The following is a 23,939-nucleotide window of genomic DNA, read 5'->3' as shown; positions in this document are numbered from 1 at the left end:
TTTTGTTCAAGGTTCTAGCAGTCCCCAACATCTCCCCCTTTTCTATATAGTAAAAGAAGAGAGCAATTGGGTGGAGTGCCTGTCTTAGGTTACCTGGTGGGCTTCCAGTTCTGGACATGGCGAGAGAGGATACGAATTAAGTTTTTGCCGGCAATGTTTAGAGAGCCATGTTTGCTCCCAGATTCTGGCACCAAGCTATCCCCGTCTTAAGCATCTCCACAGCCTGGAGCAGAGTGAACGCGGGCGGTTGGCCAGGTACTCAAACTCCTGAAAGCTCAAAGGCTGGAATGTAGGTTTGTCTACAGCCTCAGGTTCTTCGGGGTCTTGTTGAGAGAGCTGCTGATAGTGAACCTGAACTGAATTTTTGGTAGCCTCATCAACCTGATTTTTAACAAAACCAGTAAGGCGTCGAAATGCCCAAGGACCAAAGGAAATAAGTAACATAAGGCCAATAAAAGGTCCTAACAAACTAGGCAGCAAAGTCGATAGCCAGGGAGAGGTAGAAAACCAATTTTTGTACCAAGATTCACTTTGATCCAAATTTCTTTTTGTTTCTTCCAGACTCTGTTCAACTCTTCTGATACTATCTCTAACTAATCCTGATTTGTCTTTGAAAAAGCAACATTCCTCTTTAAGGGCGGCACAAACTCCTCCCTCCCGCAAAAAGGCGAGGTCGAGACCTCGGCGGTTTTGTTGTACCACTTCAGCTAAGGAACCAACAGTTTGTTCCAAGTAATCTAAACCTCTTTTTAGCTCATCTACGTCTCTAATAACAGTGCGGGTTAGAGCATTAATAGAGTCCTTTGTGTGGATTAGGGAGTAAATTCCTGTGCCAGCACCTGTTGCACCCAGACCAACCAATATGGCTAGTGTGAGGGCGGTGACCGGCTCTCTTTTTTGGCGAGAGAGAGTTACAGTTGGATCACTTTGGGGCAATAAATCAGATTCAGGGCGAACAGTCAATTTGGGCACAAGTACAACAAGGACGCAGTAGTCCTTGTGCGCAAGAAAAACATCTACAATAATATGCGGGGATAACCCTGTGGAGCAAGCAAAAAAGGTGAGGTTGGGGGCAATAAGAAAGGAAGCATGAGCAGCAACTTGCATGGTTTGAGTACATGCTTCTAACAGCGGGGTGGGGGGAAGCATACGTGGTCCCAAAAGGCAGAGTCCAGATCCAACGACCTGTCCTAAGGTCATGCCACGTGGTTGTGGCTGCGTGCCCCAGCGAAGCAGATTGGTGTCGTTGGTGTAGATGGGTGAGCCGAAGGCTGCAATTCCTTCGTAGAATGGAGGGATGGGCGAATAGCAAATCCAGCAGCGCTCATAGGTGGTGTTGGCGAGTGCCTGGGCTGAGGCGTTGACCATCTGAAGGATGAGGTCCGCGGTGGAGACTGGACCGGCATCTGAAAGAGAAAACAGGAGATTCCTCAGGGGCTCTTTCCCTGGGAGGGTTATAAAGCTTGACCAGTTTGTCTGGAAGCCAGCGCGTTTCTCCATTGCTGGTGTTATGAACGCAAGCATGTCCTTTTCCCCAGATAAGGACTGGGTGAGGACCGAGCCATTGGCCCATGTGCACATCCTTCTAGAGTACCTGTCGAAAGTTTTCACGGGTGGAAGGGTGCCAGAGCCAATCAGCAGCTGATCGGCCATTGTTGTCCAGAGAGAGAAAATTGAGCACAAAAAGTACATGATTTAAAAGTAGGCGATGCCTTTGCGAGCGTACAGGGTTTCGCTTTCGGAAGAAAGCTTAAAGAGCATATTTTTTAAGGTCTGATTAGCTCGCTCTACAACTCCCTGTCCTTGAGGGTTAAAGGGAATTCCTGTTTTGTGGGTAATGCCAAATTTTTTACAAAAATCCTTAAATTTAGAACTAATGTACCCTGGGCCATTGTCAGTTTTAATGGCGATAGGGACGGGAATAATAGTAAAACAATGTAAAATATGGGCAATAACGTCTTTGGTGGCCTCTCCTGTTTGGAGAGAGGCACAAACAAAGCCACTAAAGGTATCCACCGTAACATGAATATATTTAAGATTACCAAAGGCAGAATAATGAGTAACATCCAATTGTCAAAGCTCACCAGGCACAAGACCACGGGGTTGACTCCTGTATGAGGCTCAGGCAAAAGGGAAAGGCAAGCTTTGCACGATTTAACTATCTCTCGAGCCTGTTCACGAGTGATGGAATATTGTAGCCTAAGTGTTTGTGCATTAAGGTGATGTAATCTATGAGCCTGTTGTGCTAACTGTAAAGAGTTAGACTGATCAAACACAAACCAAAGAGAAGTCAGAGGTAGCTTTTATGCATCTGTCTGAAAGGTTTTTAGAAACCACCTTCTGTAGTGATTTGGCTAAGCTGATACATTCAACTTGAGAGACAATAAAATGGCAGAACAAATCCAAAGACACAAAGTGAAGGCTCTGTAATGGCACTGACCACACACACACGCACATACACACACATATACATACACACATACACAGCGGTTTGAGTGTAAAAGCTCCTTTAGTTTCAGACACTGGGTACCCTGACCACAGACAGTTTGTGTGGGGCTGAATAGAGCATGGACTTAGAACCCAGCAGGGTCACAAGGCTTCAGGTGCCCCTGCCACCCATGGATGTATCATAAACGACACTGTGACACAGCAGTGACCTCACAGCTTTAAGTTTAGGACTGGCTAAAGAAATGCAGCAATGGCCTGGTAACACTAGCTGGGCCATTTAGATGCTGTCCAACCTGACAAAGGCCACATGGAACTAGAATGACATACTTTTGGGGGTCTGGCCAATCATAAGAAAACTAAACAGACCAAAAGTGTCACAAAGACTACTAACTAATACGTTTACATTCAAGCCTTCTCTTTAGGTCTTAAAGAGCATGCTGTTCAGAGGTGGAAAACTTTTTGTTGGAAAGCCAGACGAGGCCATTCCACAGTGCTCGAGAGAGCAGAGTCTAGTCCGCACACTCTAGCATATAATACTGAAATGTGTTGGGATCGTAAAAGCAAGGCAATGTCCCAGCACAAGATCAGTGCAATTTACAGGATCAACATGCCTGCCACAGGATGCCCACGACAGAGCTACATGTGTACTGTCTATGGTGAGCCAGCCAGCACAGTTACTTTGGGGAAGGGTTTAAAACATAAACAAAATGTTTGCATTTGCAAATGAGGCATATGAACACCAAGGGAGTGTAACATCTACTCAGGGCACATTTCTTTTTTTATAGGTGTGAAAAATGAGTTAGGGAGAGATCACAGAAAGGTTGCTTATGGCATGCCTGGGACTACTGGGATTGTCCACTGCCCGTGTAGCAAAATGCCCATGAAAAATCCTTGTAACAATCCAAGAGTTCAGGGCCATGCTGAGGGCCCTGAAGGTTCGTTCCTGTGACCAGCCAGCGCTACCACCACAGGGACTACCAAGAGAGGCCACCTAGCCTCTAAGGACTCCTAGACACTCAGGGGTCCCAGCTGTTAGCTGCATGACTCTAGGCTGATCTACCTTTAACACATTGTATCAAATATAGAATTTGATTGAAAAACTGCTTGTAAAAATAAAATTTAAATCACCCTGTAGATCAATGCAAAAGCATACCACACCGATACATCTATAAGAAAAACAATTCATCCAGAAAAACTACATCTGTGGCTTCCAAAAATAAAGCATCCACAAACCTGATTTCTTTTTGATAACGAAAATAGGGGTATTCCAAGGAGATGTGGAGAGTTCTATATGGCCAGCATTGAATTGCTCCTGCACAAGCTGCTGGGCTGCTTCTAATTTTTCTTTGACCAGAGGCTATTGCCCTACCCAGACAGGATCATCATTTATCCAGGTGATTTTATCTGCCGGGGCGGGGGTGGGGTGGGGTGGGGTACAGGGGAGGTAGTAACCACTACTGAAAATTTTGAGCAGGGGGGCTATAGCCAAGGCCCGCTCTATCATCGGGATCAGGCGAGCCGCTTCTTCAGCTCAAGCCGCCTGTCTAGTGCGTGGTTGCCCCTGTGCCGCAGGAAGAGGTCTAGCAGGGAGAGGCGGTTCAGCTCCCTACCCTTCAGGGTCAAAAAGAGGGAACTGGAGTTTACGTGATGCCGAGGAGAGGAGCTGTGAAAACTTGTCGCTGAGAGCTTGAACGAGAGAGAGGAAACAAGAGAATCAACAGTGGAGGAGTATTTGGGAGCAAAAGGTTGAGGAAGATCAGGGAGCTAGGAAGGATCGTAGGCAGGAGGTCTCGTGGCCAGAGAGACCTTGTGCCCGAAGGTAGGCGGCAGCCCCTTCCTCTAGCTCCTGGGCGTCCCCAGGATCCAGAGGTTCCTCAGGAGGAGCAGAGGTGAGAGCCCGTAGGGAGGGGTAGATACCGGTGGCTAGAGAGCGAACTTTAGGGGCAAATGAAGTAGGTTGATCAGAAGGAGAAGTAGGAAGTTTATCAAAGCCAGAGTTAGCAGAAGAAGAGGAACAATCTTTAGAAAGATCAGCAACAGAACTTGCCCTGGAGCTGGAACTAGAACACCCTTGGGAAGTGACCTCTAGATGTTGTTGGGCATCTTTAAGAATTTGTTCATTTTGGGGGCTTTCCTCCGAGTTAACAATGATACTTTTTAAGAGATCCCAATACTGCTGCATAATCTTTTTATCGCTTTCAGAGCCTTTGGTTTCGAAATAATTAGTTAATTCGGCCCCGACTTGTTCCCAAGTACTGCAAACTATTTTTGGACAGGTAATGACAAATCAGGGACAAACTTCATGTACAAAAAGCAAAAACTTAAGTAAATCTTTTTTCTTAACCTCAATGTTTCTATCTCTTAATTCTTCCTGAATTCCTTTAATAAATATGGCTTCCTTATTTTTTTTTAACCTCAGTGTATCTATCTCTTAATTCTTTCTGAATTCCTTTAATAAATCTAGCTTCTGTGCTGATACTAGTCCCCATTTTCGCGGGACGGATGGGACGGCGGTGTTAACCTAGGTCATTAGACTAACCCTACTCTGCGCCACCCGGATGGGGCTTACCTGACGCCTTATGAGTGGGCTCCGGACTCGTCGCGCCTCTGCCGTCCGATCGGTGGTCTGTAACTCGTGTCCCACGTGGGCGCCAGTTGCGACCCCCAGGAAGGGACCCCCGACCCGCGGGGGTGAGGTGATGAGGGTCGCTACTAATTTAGTGGGCCTTCACGAGCAGATCCGATCTGGAAAGTGAACTTCAAGAGGTTAATGAAATCAGGCTCAAGACAACGTTCGCTGATCAAGAGCCTTTATTTTTTGGGGCGCTGGAATTTATAGAGGAAGGACCTCAGGGGGTGGTACAAGCATGTCAATCAAGTCTCAATTCAAATATACACCAAATACGGTAAAGACAAAGCTGTAATTTTCCATCAGTCATTAGTTGCATTCCACAAATGCTTGTCAGCGTAAGTCAGGTGCAGGAATTAGGGAGGGGTAGGAAGTATTCAATGGAACACTTTAATCTTTTGTTAACAAAGACAATTACTCTGTAAGGGTACTTCCCTCTGGCTAGGCGGGTGGGCTGCCCTGTGTAAATTTAACTTTAATGGTTAGCCTTTTCCTTTGTCTCAAGGGCATGTGTGCTCACAGTCACGTAGGCGGAAGGCCAAGAAACGGTTGACAGACTCCATTTTGTTCAAGGTTCTAGCAGTCCCCAACATATGTGTATACTCATGCCCCCTATGTGACACCATGCCAGCCATCCTAGTCGTTTTTAAGCAAGGTTTGCTTAATGATTTTATGCCATTGGGTGCTTGTCTGCATGTAAGTCTATGCACCTTATGTGTGTAGTAACTCTGGAGGCCAGGAGAGGCCGTCAGATTCCCTGGAACTGGAGTTACGGACAGTTGTGAGCTGCCTGTGGGAGCCGGGAATTGAGCCTGAACCTGAGTCCTCTGTGGAAGCAGCCAGTGCTCGCAACCTCTGAGCCGTCTCCAGCCCTTCGTAATATATATATATATATATATATATATATGTATACATATATATATATATTTTTTTTTTTTTTGGTTTTTCGAGACAGGGTTTCTCTGTATTGTTTTGGAGGCTGCCCTGGAACTCGCTCTGTAGACCAGGCTGGCCTCGAACTCACAGAGATCCACCTGCCTCTGCCTCAAGAGTGCTGGGATTAAAGGCGTGCGCCACCAACGCCCGGCGCCCTTATAATATTTTAACAAGAGGCCACCTTCTTGCTCTGTATTGCTCTCCTCATCTCTTTATCAGCGTTCCCGTGTGTGTGCGTGTGTGCATGTGAGTGTGTGTGCGCGCGCGCGCGCGCGCGCGTGTGTGTGTGTGTGTGTGTGTGTGTGTGTGTGTGTGTGTGTGTGTGTAGACCAGGTGTCACAGTTGGGTATCATTCCCCAGGTGCCATCATTTGGTTTTGGAGACAGCATTTTTCACTGCCTGGAGCTTGCCAACCTGGCTGCCTCATACCCAGCCCTGGGGTCCTCAGCTCTAGGAGTGCAGAATGTATCACCGGGCCTGGCTTTTGCAGGCAGAGCCTCAAATCATCTTAGAGATCTGCCATTACCCAGCCACCACCAAGCAAGTCGGGGTTTCTACAGGCCACCCCATTCTTGTTGTTTGCCTAAATTTTGTGAATGAAGTCACATAAAACATTCTAGACCAATGTGTCTTGAGCCTACAGTAAAGCAGCTCAGAGCTCTCTTTTTCCTTGTTCCTTCCTTCCTTCCTTTTTCTTTTCTTTCTTTCTTTTTTTTTTTGAGACAGGGTTTCTCTGTGTAGCCCTGGGTAGCCTGGAACTCACTCTGTAGCCCAGGCTGGCCTCAAGCCCTGTCTACCTCAGGGATTAAAGGCTGTGCCGCCACCGCCCAGCTCTCAGCAGTGGTCTCAGAGACTGTGGTTTGGGGACAGACACCTGAGAAGCCACAATGATCTTGCTCTGGGGCCTGCCCTTCGACTGCCACACCCCTTCACCAGCTTCCCAGGTCTCTTTGAGTCTCTACAGGAGGAACTGCTTGGAATTGGCAGCACCCGTGGCTCCTTCTTCTCCAGGGTGCAGTCAGGGTGAACTTCAAAGCCAGCCTTGTTTTGAGCTCCCTTCTCCACAGGCTTTCCGGTGGAGCCATGGCGGCAGAGGAGGCAGAAAGCCCAACTCCATTCTTGATAGACTCCTGAGAAAGGACAGGGATTACCTTGCAAGTATAAATGAAGCTCTGAGTTCTGATCCCCAGCACCCACATAGAAACTGTGTGCAGTGGCATGTGACATGGGGGTCAGGAGCCCAACAGCCCCGGAGCTCCATGGTCATGCAGTCCAACCTGAGAGACCCTGTCTCAAAAACCAAGATGTCGAGGAGTAATGGAAGACACCAGACATGGCCGACCTCGAGGCTCTGCATGTACACACACACACACACACAAACACACACGCACGCACACATGCACACACGCTCCCATGCGCACGGGTCACCAGAACAAAACAGTGACAGAAAGGGAATCTTACACAATGAGGGCTCATGAAAGCCCTGTGCCTGTCGCTTTAACACCCTTGCCGGTGCCCCAGTCAGGTGGCACAAGCACCAGGCTGCACCCCTGGAGGCTGCACCCTCACCGCCTCTCCCCTGCCCGCTCCTCTCAGCCTCTGTTCCTGTTGCTGCAGTCGCTCAGGGTTTGCATTTCTTTCTCTCTGGCTACAGAACCGACAAAGGTGGAGCCCCTCCCTGAACCCTGTCTTCTGTCTGTCATCCCAGCCTCACTGGAACAGCCCTGCAGCCTCCCAGCCCCTCCTCCACCTCTCCCAGCCCCCTGCCAGCCAGTGGCAAAGGTGGAACTGGCCTGCGTGTGGTTGCTAAGGAGAACTGACTGGGTCATGTCCTTCTGGTCTCAATGCCCTCCCTCCAAAAGCCTGTTCCCAGTGAGCTTGGACATGCTCTCCTTCAGAAACACCCAGCTTCCTACAGAATTTTTCAATTGCTCAGACAGGGTCTGGTGAAATCCAGGCTGACACTGACTTCAATACGGATGGTCTTAAACTCTGGATACCCCTGCTTCCAAGTTCAGGGATGAAAGGCACGTCCCAGCCCCATCTGCTAGACAGCCCAGGGCTTAGCGCAGCCAGGCAAGCACTCTGCCAACCCAGGCTTGGCCTCTGCCCTACCAAGCCCCTTTTTGTGTTTTGTTTTGTATTTCAAGACAGGGTTTCTCTGTATTGCTTTAGAGGCTGTCCTAGAACTCACTCTGTAGACCAGGCTGGCCTCGAACTCACAGAGATCCGCCTGCCTCTGCATTATTTTATTAATGTGTGTGTGTGTGTGTGTGTGTGTGTGTGTGTGTGTGTGTGTGTGTGTGCAGGTGTCCGGGGGCCAGAGAGGACTTTGGATTCCCAGAGCTGGAGTTCCAGGCTGTTGTGCCATACCCAGTACAGTTCTGGGAATCGAACTCAGATCTCTGGGGGAACAGCAAGTACTTGAAACCAGGGCGGCCCTCCAGCCCCACAAACTTGCTTTTAATAAACCTTTCTTTTCTTTTCTCTTTCCTTCTCCCTCGAGACGGGGTCTCTATGTAGCTCAAACAGGCCTTGATGTGGTGATATAGTATTTACAATTTTTTAAAGCTTGCCTGATGATTCAGACAGCAAAGCCAGCCTCAAACTGTCAGGCAGTAGTGATATACACCTGTAATCCCAGGATTTAGGATTAAGAGGCAGACGGTCACACTGACTACACAAAACTGATCCAATCCTAAAAGAAACTGCTCACACAAAGGTGATCTCAGCACTCACTGGCCTTTAATCCCAGCAGTAGGGAGGTGGAGACAGAGGACATGGCTGGGGGGAGAAAGGAATAAAAGGAGGACACAGGAACTGAGAGCTTTTGCCTCTGAGGATTCGTGAGGACAGGAGTGCCATTCCAGCTGGGTAGAGGTAACATCTACTGGCTTGGCTGCTTTGCTTCTCTGATCTTCAGCTTGAACCCCAATATCTGTCTCTGGACCTTTTATTTTTTGTGTGTTGCACCTTGACCTCAAAATCCTCCCCCCACTCAAGCATCAGGAGCCCAAGGGACTTTCTTTGCAGTTCATGACCGTGACCTGAGAGAGGGACAAAGACATCCCCTTAGTGGGGATCTACCCGTTTCTTTTCTCATAATTACACCGATGAACCATTTTTTCCTCTTTAAAATGTAAAAAACATGTGCATTGGTGTTTTACCTGTGCATATGTCAGTCTGAAGGTGTCAGGTCCACTGGAATTTGAGTTATAGACACGTGTGAGCTGCCGTGTGGGTGCTGTGAATTGAACTGGGGTCCCCTGGAAGAGCAGCTAGTGTTTTTAACCTCTGAGCCATCTCTCCGGAAAGACAGGGTTTCTCTGTGTAGTTCTGGGTATCCTGGAACTCACTCTGAAGACCAGGCTGGCCTTGAACTCACAGAGATCTGCCTGCCTCTGCCTCCAGAGTTCTGGTACTAAAGGAGTGACACTTTTTTTTTTTTTTTGGTTTTTACGAGACAGGGTTTCTCTGTATTGTTTTGGAGGCTGTCGGTCCAGCCTGGCCTCGAACTCACAGAGATCCGCCTGCCTCTGCCTCCTGAGTGCTGGGATTAAAGGCACTCGCCACCACCGTCCGGCAGGAGTGACACTTTTTTTTAAAATTTTATTTTAGAAGCAACCTTATATTACATATCAATCCCCCCATTCCCTCGCCCCCATCCTCCCATGCCCCCCACCAACCCCTGCAACCCAGCCCCACCCACTCCCCAAGGATAGTGAGGCCTTCCACAGGGGATCAACAAAGTCTGTCACATCCTTTGGGGAAGGGCCTAGGCCCTCCTCTGTGTATCTGGGCTGAGAGAGCATCCCTCCATGGGGAATGGGCTCCCAAAGTCCATTTGTGCACTAGGGATAAACACTGGTGGGAGTGACACTTTTGTCTTTTATTCTGGTGCAGAATGGAACCCAGGGATCAATCATGTGCATTATGTAAGCCATCTGCTGTAAAGAGAAATCTTTTCCTTGAGAGAAACCTTCCCGCCAGCCTGGTTCTAGTGCCACATCAGTCCCAAATAAACACACAGGAGGCTATATTAATTATGAAGCTGTTGGCCTTGCTTGTTTCTTACTGGCTAGCTCTGAGTTAAGTAATTACTCCATAATTGTTACCGGAGAATAGTTCCGAGCTTCCTACCCCGTGGCGTTACATCTTGACTCTCTGTGTTTCTCCTTCCCAGAGTTCTCCTGGACTCCTAGTCCCACCTATCTTGGTTCCCTATTGGCCCAACAGTGCTTTATTGACATATACATAGGACTTCCCCCATCAATCTGCCACACCACGCCCCCAGCCCCTCACTGGGGGATTCTGGGCACCACTTAGCTACACCCCTAGCCTCCAGTTTGTGTAATCTAGAACCCCCTACAAGAGAAACTTCTTCAGTCGAATGAAACTGCAGAACAAACCAGTCATCAGAAGCCTTTTGTTCCCAGGTGGTTGATCTGAGGTGGGGTGTCCCGAACACACAAGCCACTGAACACTTGACCATAGACCTCTGCTTAGAAGAACTTGAGCGCTGCCAGAAAACGTCCATAGGACCAGCTTTTGTGGTGAGTGTGTCAGGGTAGGTGGCGTTGCCCTTATTTTGTCTTCTGTCACAGGAATGTGTGGTCCCTGGCAGCTACCCAAACAGAAGAGAGAGAGAGAGAGAAGTGGGTGGCATTTTAGCTAGCATCCAGTCCCCATGAACCAGTCAGGACAGACATGACTAATCTCTAACTGTACTGGAGAGCTCCTCAGAAGAAGCTGGGAGTCAGGCATTGGTAATCGAAGGCAGCAGTAAGTGAGCCGGAGGGCATAATGCTGACTTGGAGGGAATCTTCCAGGCCGTTCTGAAATTCCCTTCACCCTTCCCACCTGGTCCACTTTATAGGTGGAAAGTTTGGGATTCTGGAAAACAAGAGAGAAAGTAGAAACTCACATCCTTTTTCTGCCTCCATACCCATGTTTCTGTTGCTCTGCAATATACACCTCTACCTCCTCTGCCACCAAAATAATCCACTCTCTGGTTGGCGGAGCAGGCCAGTATTCCAGGAGGTGGGGGCAGGAAGATCAGGAACTCAAGGTCACCCTTGGCTACCAAGTTCCAGACCCTGTCACAAAAAGTGAAAATTAAAAAAACAAAACAAAAAACCTAAGCTGGGAGTACCCAGCACTCGGGAGGCAGAGGCAGGTGGATCTCTGTGAGTCTGAGGCCAGCCTGGTCTGCAGAGGGAGTCCTGGACGGCCAGAAACACATAAAGAGACCCTGTTTTGGAACAAACAAACCAACAGCCCTCAGACGCAGCAGTTACGAGCCTGTGCTGCTCTTGCAGAGAACCCCAGTTCAGATCCCAGCACCCACGTCAGGCGGCTCACAACTGTGGGGGTCTGGTGTCCTCTCTGGCATCTGAGGGCACTGCGTTCAAGTGCCCATACTCACAGGCTCACACATGAATAAAACCCTCACTGCCACATCAAGAGCCACAGGCCCTGTGCAGCAATGTTCCCATTGCCTTGGTCACAGTGAGGGTGTTGGAAGTGTGGATTTCTAGAATGTTCTACAGGCTAGTGTCGCCCAGAGATTAAGTCTCCCTAAGAAAACAGAAGAAGCTGGAGGTGCAGGCATACATACACCTGTCATGGCAACTACTTGTGAGGCTGAGGCAGGAGAATTGCTTCAACCCAAGAGTGTTTTTTTAAAAATATATTACTTTAAATGTCTTCTTTGAGAGTTTCTTACCTTCATACACTTATCTTGATCAAATCCATGCCCAGCATCCCCCACCTACCCCCTACACCGCCCAGACACCCTCCTTCCACCCTTGGGTCTTTAAAAAAATACCCTAACCATTTCAATTAGCGCCACCTGAATGCACACGGAATTCGACAATTCCGACAATTCCGAGCCAGAGCAGCCTGCCCGAGGCCCCACCCTGGAAACAAAGTGCTTCCCCTCCCCCAGCAGCCATCAACTGCCCACAGGTCCTCGGATGGGGGTGGGGCCGCAGGACCACAGCGGGGTTCTAGCTGTGTTGAGGGTGTGCAGCGTAGCTGCTGTGAGCTCGTGGGTCCCCAGCCGAGTCGTGGTCACAGCGTTCTTGCACCCCCTCTTCTGTGACGCTCCCGGACCTTTGGGAGGATGCTGACAGAGATGTCCTGTTTGGTCTCCATGAGCTGGAGGCCCGTGCTGGGTTTGCAAGGGAGAACTGGCTTTGGTCTTCCCATTTGAGAAGGGGTCTCAGGTAGCCCAGGATGGCCCACACTCACGGTGAAGCTGACGCCTCCGGTTGGGGACTGCAGCCCGTGCCACCAGCCCGTGCACTTCCGGATACTGGTTTATTTATGTGTGGGGTGGGGCAGTCAGAGGGCAGTCTGCGGGGTTGCCGCCCTCCTCCCAGCGTCTGACTCCCAGCGATCGCACTCAGACTGCCTGGCTCCTTGGCCAATGCTTTACCCACTGAGCCATCTTACCAGCCCTGAAACATGGTTTTTAAACAGGAAGGAGAAAATATCCTCAAGCACAAAAATAAACAAACCTCCTACAAAGTAAAATTTTCAGAGAGAGAGAGAGAAGACAGGGGACGACTCTCAGTCCACACTGCGGGCTGGAAAAGCACAAGACAGCGCCAGCAGCAGGGGGGAAGCCAGCGCCCCAGGCTGCCTCCATCCGCCATGCCACCAGCCCTCCTAGACCTGCAGCTCCTCAGCTGAGCCCTCCTGACCACGCCCCGCCCTGCCCCGCCCCGCATTGCCCGTCTTTGTCCCTGGAGCCTGCCTGTCACTGTCACTCTTTTTTTTTTTTTTTGGTTTTTTGGTTTTTCGAGACAGGGTTTCTCTGTGGCTTTGGAGGCTGTCCTGGAACTCACTCTGTAGACCAGGCTGGCCTCGAACTCACAGAGATCCGCCTGCCTCTGCCTCCCAAGTGCTGGGATTAAAGGCGTGCACCACCAACGCCCGGCTCACTGTCACTCTTGTTAGGGGGACTTTCCACGAAATCAGATCCACCAGGTGCCCTGGAGAGAAGACTCTGTGGTAAATAACTCATTAGCAAGTCACAGGTCCCCACGCGCCTCCTTTACAGACGCGACTCTTGGGGCTCCAGCTGCGCCTAGCACCTCGCTTGCTCTGTGGCTCCAGCCTCCAACCTCCCTGTGCTGCAGGCTGGACCCTGGAGGAGCTGCCCGGCCCTCCGCCACCGAGGATTCCTGGACAGGACATGTGGCCTGGGCAGCATTGGAGCCCTGACTCAAAACTACAAAAACTTACTGTTGTCCTCACATGCGCCCATTGTACGTACAGGCGCACACACACACAGAGACCTGCGCAATGACGACTGAGAGTGTTCTCCCTCCGCCTCTCTGTACCCCTCTTTTTCTATCCCCTCCCCCTCCCCCTCCTCCTCTCTTGTAGCTGTTGCTGAGGTCCTCATTCTTCTGAGATGCCTTCCTGTGCTGTGCATGTTGGCCTAGAACCCCACTCCTCCTGCCTCGGCCCCCTCCCCGAGTACTGGCATCACTCGGTGCCTCCACACCCAGCTTCTTTGTGTAATCGTCACCATGATGTCACCACCAGGGTGGCATCCAAGGCCTCAGTGTGCTCCCTTCACAGCCCCAGAGTTCAGTGTCAAGTGGGATTTGAACCCATGCCCCGTTTGTCTCCCTGCCAGGCTCTCCTGGGGGACCAGTATGGCCCCTGCCTGGTTCCCCAGCGGATGGAAGAGAAAGAGTGGAAGGCGCTGAGGACCCAGCTGGCCTCCAGGCCTCGCGATCTGGAGCTGGTGGCCAGACATTTCCAGAGAGACGACAACACCGTCCCTCCCACCTACTTGCTGCAGCCTCCAGGCTCTGTGGAGGCCTCAGGGCCTGAGGAGGCCACTTTGACCTCTGTCCTTCAGGGTGGAGCCCAGGAGGCCTGGAGGCTGGGCCTCATCAGCCAGGAGCAATGGAAGCGTTACCATCGGTCAGGTGAGGCCCAGGGAGCCCCAGGGGTTCACGCGACACAGGAAATCAAGACTGCACACATCCCCCAGGACTGGGGACATGAACTGTCATCCTCATGAATAGATGACAAACTCTTTACCCACTGCACCATTGCCCCTGCCTCTTGGGGGAAATCTCTGTTTGTTTGTTTTTTGATAGAATTTCATGTAGCCCAGGCCAGCCTTGAACCTGTTACATAACCAGAGATGACCTTGAACTCCTGATCCCCCTGCCTCTGCCTCCAGGGATATGTGGTGAATTCCTTTAACTGGAATTCGGATGGTACCAGGCCTTTCCGTCCCAGCTTTTTTATTCTTTCATTTTGAGGCAGAGTCTTAGCCACCCAGCTGGCCTTGAACCTGTGATCCTCCTGCTGAGGTAACAGGCCTGTGCCTCCATGCCTGCTTTGGAGAGGACTTTGGGTGATTCTTGTCCTTGAGTGGAATGCAGTGTCTCCGAGGGCCTGGCTCTCCCGTCTGCAGAGAGCTGGGAGCCTCCACTGAGCCCGGAGAGGCTTCAAAAATAACTCTGGCTACTGCTGAAAAAAACAAGAGCCTCCTGAGACAAGTCCTTGTGAGTTCTAGAAATGAGAGTCCAGGGGCCACTGCCGGGGAGGTGCCTCAGCGGTGGAGCTCTGGCTGCCCTTCCGGAGGACCCGAGTTCTTTCCTGCCCCCAGACCCCGTCCATCCTCACAGGCACAAACCCACCCACACGTGCACTTAACTAAAAATACAGACAAGCCGGTGGCTGCGCACGGGTTTAATCGCAGCACTCGGGAGGCAGAGGCAGGGGATCTCTGTGAGTTCGAAGCCAGTTTAGTCTACAGAGGGAGTTCCAGGACAGCCAAGGCCACACAGAGATACACCTTTAGAAGACAAGAATCCTGGGGCAGCTACAACAGGTCCTGGGACAGGGATCGGCCAGCTGTGGTAATGGTACCAAGCCTGGCCCACAGCTCGTGCTTGAAGTAAGGCTTCACTGACACAGTCAGGCACATTCGTTTGGGTGTCATCTGTTGCATTATTGCTACGGTGACAGATCTACCTTCATTGGCCCTTTAGGGTGAGATGCCAAGCCTGTTTCAGGCAGCAGCTGCAGCTTCTACCCAGCTGGCTATAAGGATGCGGAACCCTGTAATAATCCTCACTTCCTCCTCTCTGCCTTCCCAGTCAGCTTGTCACCTGTATCTGGACGACAGTGTCATTCACTATCACTGTTTCCACAGGTGACCCTCAGTGTGGTTCCCATGTGGACCACAGAGGCTGACACACGCTGTTTCCTGATTGACAGGGAGGTGACACTCACAGAGCTGAAATTCCCACTTGTAAACTGAACTCACCATGCTGTGTACTGCCACCTCGGCCTAGTTCCAGAATATTCTATCCCTGTAGTAGGAGGCTATTCCTCTGCCTGGGCTACAGAAGGCCTTTCATCTGCTTGCTATCTGTGCACATGCCTGTTCTGGACGTTTTTTCTTTCTTTATTTCAGTTTTTTGAGACAGGGTTTCCCTGTGCAGCCCTGGCTATCCTGGAACTCACTCTGTAGACCAGGCTGACCTCAAACTCACAGAGATCCGCCTGCCTCTGCCTCCCCTGTGCTGGGATTAAAGGCGTGGCCACCACCGACCGGCCTAGACTTTTATTATAATAAAATCACACACCATCTGTTTTTTTGTTTGTTTGGTTGGTTGGTTGGTTTTTCGAGACAGGGTTTCTCTGTGGCTTTGGAGGCTGTCCTGGAACTCGCTCTGTAGACCAGGCTGGTCTCGAACTCACAGAGATCCACCTGCCTCTGCCTCCCGAGTGCTGGGATTAAAGGCGTGCGACACCAACGCCCGGCTGTTTGTTTGTTTTTGTTTTGTTTTTTCTTTTGAGGCAAAGTCTCCCTGTGTAGTCTGCCTTAGAGCTTTACATGCTGAGTCAGCAGGTAATGGTTCCTGCCACCAACCCGATGACCCGAGTTCAATACTGATGGGTCACCTGGCGGAATGAGAACTGGCTCCCCCAGTTGTCCTTTGACCTCCCTTCATACATGCTGGGTGGCGCTCACCCCCCCAAAACGCGCCCCCCAACTAACTTACTAAATGAATAAACGTGAAAAAGAAGACATTGTCTTGCGGCCCAGGACGGCCTCATATTAGCGATCCTCACCTCAGCCCGCAGAGGGCTGGGACCTCAGGGTGACCCACCCTGCCCAACTGTTGTGTGTGTGTGTGTGACGTGTACGTGACTCTGCGGGTTCGCTCAAGTGGAATCCGGAGCAGGCCTCGTCCTTTGTCACTGGTCACGATTCCTTTGAGATGTAGCCTCTCCTTGAACCCAAAGCTCACAGTTTCAGGCAGGCTGGCTGGCGACACGGGAGAGGTTGGTCTCTGGTCCCTGCCGGCATGGTGTGTAAATACCGCCCCCCCCACAAGTGCACATCCCATGTGGGCCTCTGCAAGCTGCCCCGAGAGCTGTCCCATTGTTGACCTTGACAGCCCATGTCCCTCTGGGACCTGTCACCCTGAAGCCCCTCACAGGCCTCGGGGACCCTGATGATTCCTCTCGTTCTCTGTTTTGCAGTCATTGAGTGGGAGATTGAGTGGGGTCTCCTGAGCTCAGCAGCAGGGGCCCAGGCAGCCACTGTCTTCCTGAGAGACGTACAGGACCTCAGTAAACACATCTTGGATGATTGCTCTCTGAAGATGGTGGATCGGCTGGCGGATGGCTGCCTGGACACCAACACCCAGAGTCTTCTCAGTGGCCTTAAGGGACGGATATTGGATGCTCAGCCTGGAGCCCTAAAGTCCCACCGCCTGCCCTGGAGCCGTGACCTGGTCAACCCCAAGAACAAGGCTCATGCCCGCTACCTGAAGGAGCTGAGCGAGCAGTTTGTGGCCAGGACCAACCATCAAGTCCTGGAGCAACTGCGAGAGCTGGAGTCCGCCAGACAGGAGCTGGGCTGGCTCTACCAGGAGATCCGCCACCATCTCTGGCAGAGTACAGAGTCCGCCAGGATCTTCTGTGGCCACCAGGAGCTCCTGGCCCAGCTGGGACAGCGGCTCAGACAGGATGACAGCCGGCCCCATACGCCGTTGGTCCTTTTTGGACCTCCCGGCATCGGGAAGACTTCCCTCATGTGCAAACTGTCTGAGCAGGTACCAGGGCTTCTTGGCCACAAGACTGTGGTCATCCTGAGGCTGTTGGGGACATCAAAGATGAGCCTGGACGCCCGAAGCCTCCTCAGGAGTGTGTCCTTTCAGGTGTGCTTGGCCTACGGGCTGCCACTGCCCCCAACCCAGGTCCTGGAGGTCCACAGCAGGATGGGACATTTCTTCCACACGCTCCTCCACACTGTGTCCCGTAGGAACTTTGAGTCCTTGGTGCTGCTCCTGGACTCGGTGGATGATCTGGATTCCATATGCCATTCTCGGAGGGTCTCCTGGCTGCCCCTCAGGTGTCCCCCAAGGGTACATGTCATCCTTTCTGCATGCGCAGGCCAGCAGGTGCTATACACACTGCAACAGACGCTCAAGGACCCCAGTGCCCACTGGGAGGTGAAGGCCCTGTCTGGGTGTCAGGGACAGGAGCTCATCCAACTGCTGTTGGCTGCGGAGAGGAGAACGCTGAGCCCAGCTCAGAGGGACGTCCTCCGGGCCAGCCTCCCAGAGTGCGGCCACCCAGGGCGACTACGGCTGGCCTTCGAGGAGGCCCGGAAGTGGGCCTCCTTCACTGTGCCAGTGCCCTTGGCCGCCACAGCTGAGGAGGCCACACACCAGCTCTGCGTCCGCCTGGAGGACACTCATGGGCAGCTGCTGGTCGCCCATGTGTTGGGGTACATTGTGTCTTCCCGGTAAGTCTGCCTGCCTCCTTCCCTCCGTCCCTCTGACCTCTGTCCCTCCTTCTCTCCCTCCGTCCTCTTCCCTCTGTCCCTCCTTCTCTCCTTCCGTCCTCCCTTCCCTCGCTCCCTCCCTCCTCCCCTCCCTCCCTCCTTTTTGGTTGGTTGGGTACATGTGTATGGTGTGTACATGTAGAGCCATTGGAAGACGTGGTGTCCAGTTCTTTCCATCTCAGAATTATTCCCTTGAGACAGGGTCTCTCGCTGACCTTGGAGCCAGCGAGCCCAGCTGGGGTTACGGCCACACCCACGCAGTCACACCCAGCCTTTTGCATGGATGCTGCAGAACCCGTTAAGGTCCTAAGGCTCTTTCCACGGAGCCCTGTGTGTTGACTCTGTAGCTTGGTGCTGTGTTGAAGCGTTTGACAGCTCCAGGAGCATCCTGCCTCCGGGTCTGGTACACACGCAGTCACGCCCTCTTACATCGCTCTGGCTAAGCTCGCAAAGCCTCTGTTGAATGTGAAGCCAGATTGGCGGGCTTGGCTTATTTCCAGTTTCAGCTGGCACTTGTACAGGGTTGGTGGTCAGTCTGCTGCATGGACTCACAGCTGTGACGGTTGCCTATGACTGCCTTGACATGAGGAGTCGCCTGAGAGGAAGACTTAGCGAGGCCTTGTCTAGATCTGGTTGGCCTGCGAGTGTGTCTCTGTGTTTGTATGCACTGTGTGTGTGTGTGTGTGTGTGTGTGTGTGTGTGTGTGTGTGTGTATGTGTATGTGTTTATTGAGGTGAGAGGACTCAACCAGAACGCAGCAGCAGTGTCCACAGACTGGGCCTGGACTGTGTTAGGGAGGAGAGCCAACTGAGCAGATAGCATGGGTGCCTTCAGCCCTCTGCTGGTGACTGTGGCTGTGCTGTGACTAACCATCAGTGACTCCTGTGCCTGTGGCTTCCTTGCCAGGGTGGCTTGAGACTGTCTGCCTACCAAGCGTCTCCATCCTTTGATCAGAATATTTTTGTTTTTTTGTTTTTTTTTTTGTTTTTGTTTTTGTTTTGGTTTTTTCGAGACAGGGTTTCTCTGCATTGTTTTGGAGGCTGTCCTGGAACTCGCTCGGTAGACCAGGGTGGCCTCGAACTCACAGAGATCCGCCTGCCTCTGCCTCCCGAGTGCTGGGATTAAAGGAGTGCGCCACCAACGCCCGGCTCAGAATATTTTTGTTTTTTGAGACAGGGTTTCTCTGTGTAGCCCTGGCTGTCCTGAAACTCACTGTAGACCAGGCTGGCCTCCAACTCAGAGATCCTCTGCCTTCCCCGTGCTGGGATTAAAGGTGTGAGCCACCACCACCTGGCATGACCAGGATATTTTATTATGAGGGTTGTCAGTCATCATGGCCTCTGCTGCTGTTTGGAGATTACTGCAAGGATTATTTTCTTTGCTCTGGTTCAGTGTTGGAATTGTACTGTGTTGCTTTATTATCTTTTCTGCTTTTTAAAATTTTCTCTATCTATCTATTTATTTTTTAGGCAGAATCTATGTAGACCAGGCTGGCCTGGAACTCACAAAAATTCTCCTGTCTCTGTTTCCCAAGTTCTAGAATTAAAAGCGTGCACACTATACTCAGATAAACTCTTTTTTTTTTTTTTTTTTTTTTTTTTGGTTTTTTGAGACAGGGTTTCTCTGTGTAACAGTCCTGACTCCCTGGAACTTGCTCTGTAAGCTAGGTTGGCCTCAAACTCCCCAAGATCTGCCTGCCTTTGTTTCCGAAGTGCTGGGATTAAAGGCGTGTGCCACCACATGACAGTTCGCAAAGAAACTGCAAAAAGGACTTTTAAAAAAAGATTTGTTATGTATTCAGTGTTCTGCCTGCATGTTTTCCTGAAGGCCAGAAGAGGGCACCAGATCTCATTACAGATGGTTGTGAGCAGTGCGGTGGTGCATGCCTTTAATCCCAGCACCTGGAGGCAGAGGCAGGTGGATTTCTGTGAGTTCAAGGTCAGCTTTATCTACAGAGCCAGTTCCAGGACAGGTTCCAAAGCCACACAGAGAAACTTGTCTCGAAAAACAAACAAAAAGATGGCTGTCCTGGAACTCATTATTTAGCTCCAAATCCTCCTGCCTCCACTTGCCCAGTGCTGGGATGACAGAGGTGTGTCACCATGCCCGACGGAGACCCCCGTGAGCCTGGAGAGTGGCCTGTGCAGCTCTGCAGATGTGCGTGAAAGGGGCGGCTGCAGTGGTCTGCATTGGAGGTCCCTTGCCAGCGGTTGCACACACGGTCCCGCGCATGCAAGCCCACTCACAGGGCAGTCACGGTGTGCTGCGCCCCTCGCCCACAGGTACGGTCTGTCGGAGGCAGAACTGAAGGATGTGCTGTCTTTGGATGACGAGGTCCTGCAGGCTGTGTACAGGGACTGGACGCCGCCCAGCAAGGAGCTCCTGCGCTTCCCGCCCCTGCTGTGGGTGCGGCTCCGCCGGGACCTGGCACCCTGCTTGACTAGGAGGCCTGTGGATGGCTGCACACTGCTGGCCATCGCGCAAAGGTAGGCCGGAGCAGGGAGAGCAGGGACACGGTCTTCGTGGGACCCTGGGAGCAAGGCTCCCAGCCCATCCCTTGACTTCCTGTCCTGTAGCATTCGGGCCTTCGGGCCTTCGGGCATTCGGGCCTTCGGGCATTCGGGCATTCGGGCCTTCGGGCCTTCGGGCAGTCTAGCACAAACCAGTCGCGGTGTGCACTCTACCTACCTCGTCTGTTTTGTGTTTGAGTGTTGTATGCGGTGCTGCGGGATTCTAGGCAGGGAGCCCCCCGAGACATGCCCCCAGCCTTCTTTTCACTGTGTGTGTGTGTGTGGTGTGCATGCGTGTACATACGTGTGTGTAGTGTGTGTGTGCCCGTGCGTGCGTGTGTGCGTGCGTGCGTGTGCATGTGTGTGTGTAGTGTGTATGTAGCCTGTGCGTGTGCGTGTGTGTGTGTGTGTGTGTGTGTGTGTGTGTGTGTGTGTAAGTCAGAGGACAACTCGTGGGGGTCAGTTTTTGTCTTCTGTGATGGAAGTGGCAGGGATCGAACTTAGATCGTGAGGCTGGGCAGCAAGCATCTCTATCTACTGAACCATTTCATGCCCCCAACAGCAGAATCTTGTAAGAGAGAAAGGGAAATAAAAAAGGACCATTTTAGCACTCAGCACTAAGTGACAGCAGGACATGCAGTGGGCAAACAGCTTCCGTACGTGTTCTGTCCCCAGGGTCATCAGCTGTGACCTTTCTCCACAGACAGCTGTCCCAGGTGATCCGGGTTCGATACCTGTCTGGGCCCGAGAGATCCAAGAGACATAGTGTGCTAGCTGAATTCTTCTCTGGAGCCTGGAGTCAGGGCACCAAGAAACTCATCACCCTGCCGCTCGTGGGGAAGCCACTAAACCTGGACCGGAAGGTGAGGTCATGCCCACTCCATTCCCAGAGCCACACCCCGACGAGACTGTCCTTTTCCTTCTCTCCCACTCAGAACACCCCAAACCCACTCAGTTCTCTTCCAGAGCACCAAGGTGCTCATCTACCCCGGGATGCAATTCTAGGGGCTCAGTGTGCACTGTGTGTGTTTGTGCTGTTTTGCACTAAGTATCTATGGGGCATAGCCTTCTTGCCATTGATGAGGATAAAATAAAATGGCAATTGGCTCTGGGACTTGTTGAAGACATTCCAGGTCCCGCTGGGTCAGCTGCTCAGCCAGGAGGGTGCAGCCTCCTTCCTGTCCACGGGTGACTCCCTGGCTCTGAGGACAGAGCTGTGACTCTTCTTTATGTGAAGACTTGCATCCTGGCTGAATACTTGAACCCACATAAAAAAGCCAGGGGCTGGAGAGATGGTTCAGCGGTTAAGGTACTGGCTGCAGCCGGGCGTTGGTGGCGCACGCCTGTAATCTCAGCACTCGAGGGGCAGAGGCAGGTGGATCTCTGAGTTCCAGGCCAGCCTGCTCTACAATGTGAGTTTTAGGATAGTTGGGGCTACACAGAGAAACACCATCTCAAAATACCAAAACCAAACTAAAACAAAACAAACAAAAAAGCACTGGCTGCTCTTGTAGAGGACCTGGGTTCAGTTCCCAGCACCTGCATGGTTACTCACATCTGCAACTGCAGTTCCAGGGGATCCAATGCCCTCTTCTGGCCTCTGTGAACACTGTACCCATGTGGTGTACAGGCATTCATGTAAACAAAACACATATACATAAAATAAATAAAACTAAAAAAAAGGCAGACATGGCTAGTATGGTGAGATTTATACCTTTAATCCCAGCGCTCGGGAGGCAGAGACAGGTGGGTCTCTATGAATTTGAGTCCAGCCTGGTCTACAGAGTAAGTTCCAGGACAGCTAGGGTTGTATAGTGAGACAATGTCTGTCTCACAAAAACAAAAAGCCCATTTAGTGGCTCTCTCGGGTTAGACGGGCTAGATGACCAGTTCGTTTACTACAATTGGTGTGGTTCAGTGTGAGCCTGTCTCAAAAAGTCACATGGAGCACAACTGAGGAAAAGTTGTGATATCTACCTCTGCACTGTGCATGTACACACACCCCACAGACACACAGACACACAGACACACAGACACGCAGACACACACAGACATACACATACACACAGATACACAGACAGACACACAGACACACACACAGACATGCAGACACGCAGACACACACAGACATACACATACACGCAGACACACATACACACAGACACAGATACACACAGACATACATGCATGTGCACGCGTGCACACACACATACACGCATACACACAGAGACACACAGAGACACACACAGGGACATACAGACATACAGACACACGCGCGCGCACACACGCATGCACACACGCACACGCACGGGTTCGTGTGATTACCGGTGAACACATGGAAGAGATCAGAGAGCAGCACTCACTCCCGCACTGGCCAGTCTTGCCCACAACCCCGCCCAGTCCTTTCCCTCGCTGTCCATGGCTTGAGGCTGTTCAGGTGCTTCAGACTCAAGGCTCAGCTCCGCCCCCCCACCCCGCTTTGGGCAGCCTCCAGGGCCTGTCTGCTCTCCCAGCCCTCGAGCTGCTTCACTTCACCCTGCCTTCACAGGGAACCTTCTAGAATGCAGTGTGGCCATCTCCTCCCCGACATCCCCCATGGCTTCCCAGTACCTGCCTCTCCAGCCTGCCAGCAATCCTCTCCTCATATGCTGCTCCCGTCTGAGTCCCCTCACTCCCCTTATGACTGGCCCTTCCAACTCACTGTACTCTCAGCCCTTGGGTTTTGGTTTTTATTATTGTCGTATGCTTTTGTTTTTGGTTTTGGAGATGGGGCCACACCCTGCTGTTTAAGTTGGCCTAGAACTCCCTTAGGCTCAGGTGACCCTCCTGACCCCTCCTTCTGAGTACCTACAGGTGAGCACCTAGTGCCTGGCAATGCTACTGCTCCAACACATTTTACCGGACTCCTCCTCACCCACCAAGGGCCAGCTCCAATGCCCCACATCTCGCAGAGCTTTCCCATGTCCCTGCTGTGTCTAATCCTTGAAATGCTCAAGCCCCAGGACCCTCCACGTGGCCTGGCCTGGCTGTGGGAGGTGGTGTGTGTCTGTCTGCCACTATGTCCCTGTCCTCTCCAGCACCATCTGGTGCCAGCTTGGCCAGTGTTTGTGGAGGAAGGAAAGCACATGAATTCAAGCCTAAGCTGATGCCCTTCCCCCCCCAGGTGGCCCCACAGCCACTGTGGTTCTCAGGCACAGTGGCCAACTGGAGGAGGCTAACAGAGCTGCCCTTCCATCTGTTGCATGCGGGCCGCATGGAGGAGCTGAAGCAGGAGGTGCTGGGTAAGGGTCACCATGACAGAGGCCACAAGGGCCCTAGACACCCCCATCTATCCATCCACCCATCCATCCATCCATCCATGCATGCATGCACCCACCCAACCATCTATCAACCCACTATCCACTCACCCATCCACCCATCCATCCATCCACCCACCCACCCATCCATCCATCCACCCACCCACCCATCCATCCATCCACCCACCCACCCATCCATCCATCCATCCACTCCCCACCCCACTCACCCATCCATTCATACCTGTGATTCTCAAGGGACACTCTTCCTTCGAGAAGGTGGA

At 51.8% G+C, this 23,939-nt stretch overlaps 1 protein-coding gene across 1 annotated transcript in view; it reads left to right on the top strand.

Moving 5' to 3' along the window:
* Nucleotides 1-23,939, top strand: part of Nwd1 (NACHT and WD repeat domain containing 1) — a 68,699-nt gene that overhangs the window by 8,651 nt on the left and 36,109 nt on the right. The window contains 6 exon segments of the mRNA XM_040742155.1: nt 10,450-10,566; nt 13,665-13,962; nt 16,544-17,813; nt 20,135-20,338; nt 21,066-21,225; nt 23,526-23,643. Of these exon segments, the coding sequence (XP_040598089.1) occupies nt 10,450-10,566; nt 13,665-13,962; nt 16,544-17,813; nt 20,135-20,338; nt 21,066-21,225; nt 23,526-23,643 (2,167 nt within the window).

This window comes from Mesocricetus auratus, unplaced genomic scaffold (genome assembly GCF_017639785.1).
Source record: "Mesocricetus auratus isolate SY011 unplaced genomic scaffold, BCM_Maur_2.0 Super-Scaffold_6731, whole genome shotgun sequence".
NCBI lineage: Eukaryota > Metazoa > Chordata > Mammalia > Rodentia > Cricetidae > Mesocricetus > Mesocricetus auratus.
Note: the sequence above shows the minus strand (reverse complement) of the source record. Positions and strands in the feature narration are given on the sequence as shown.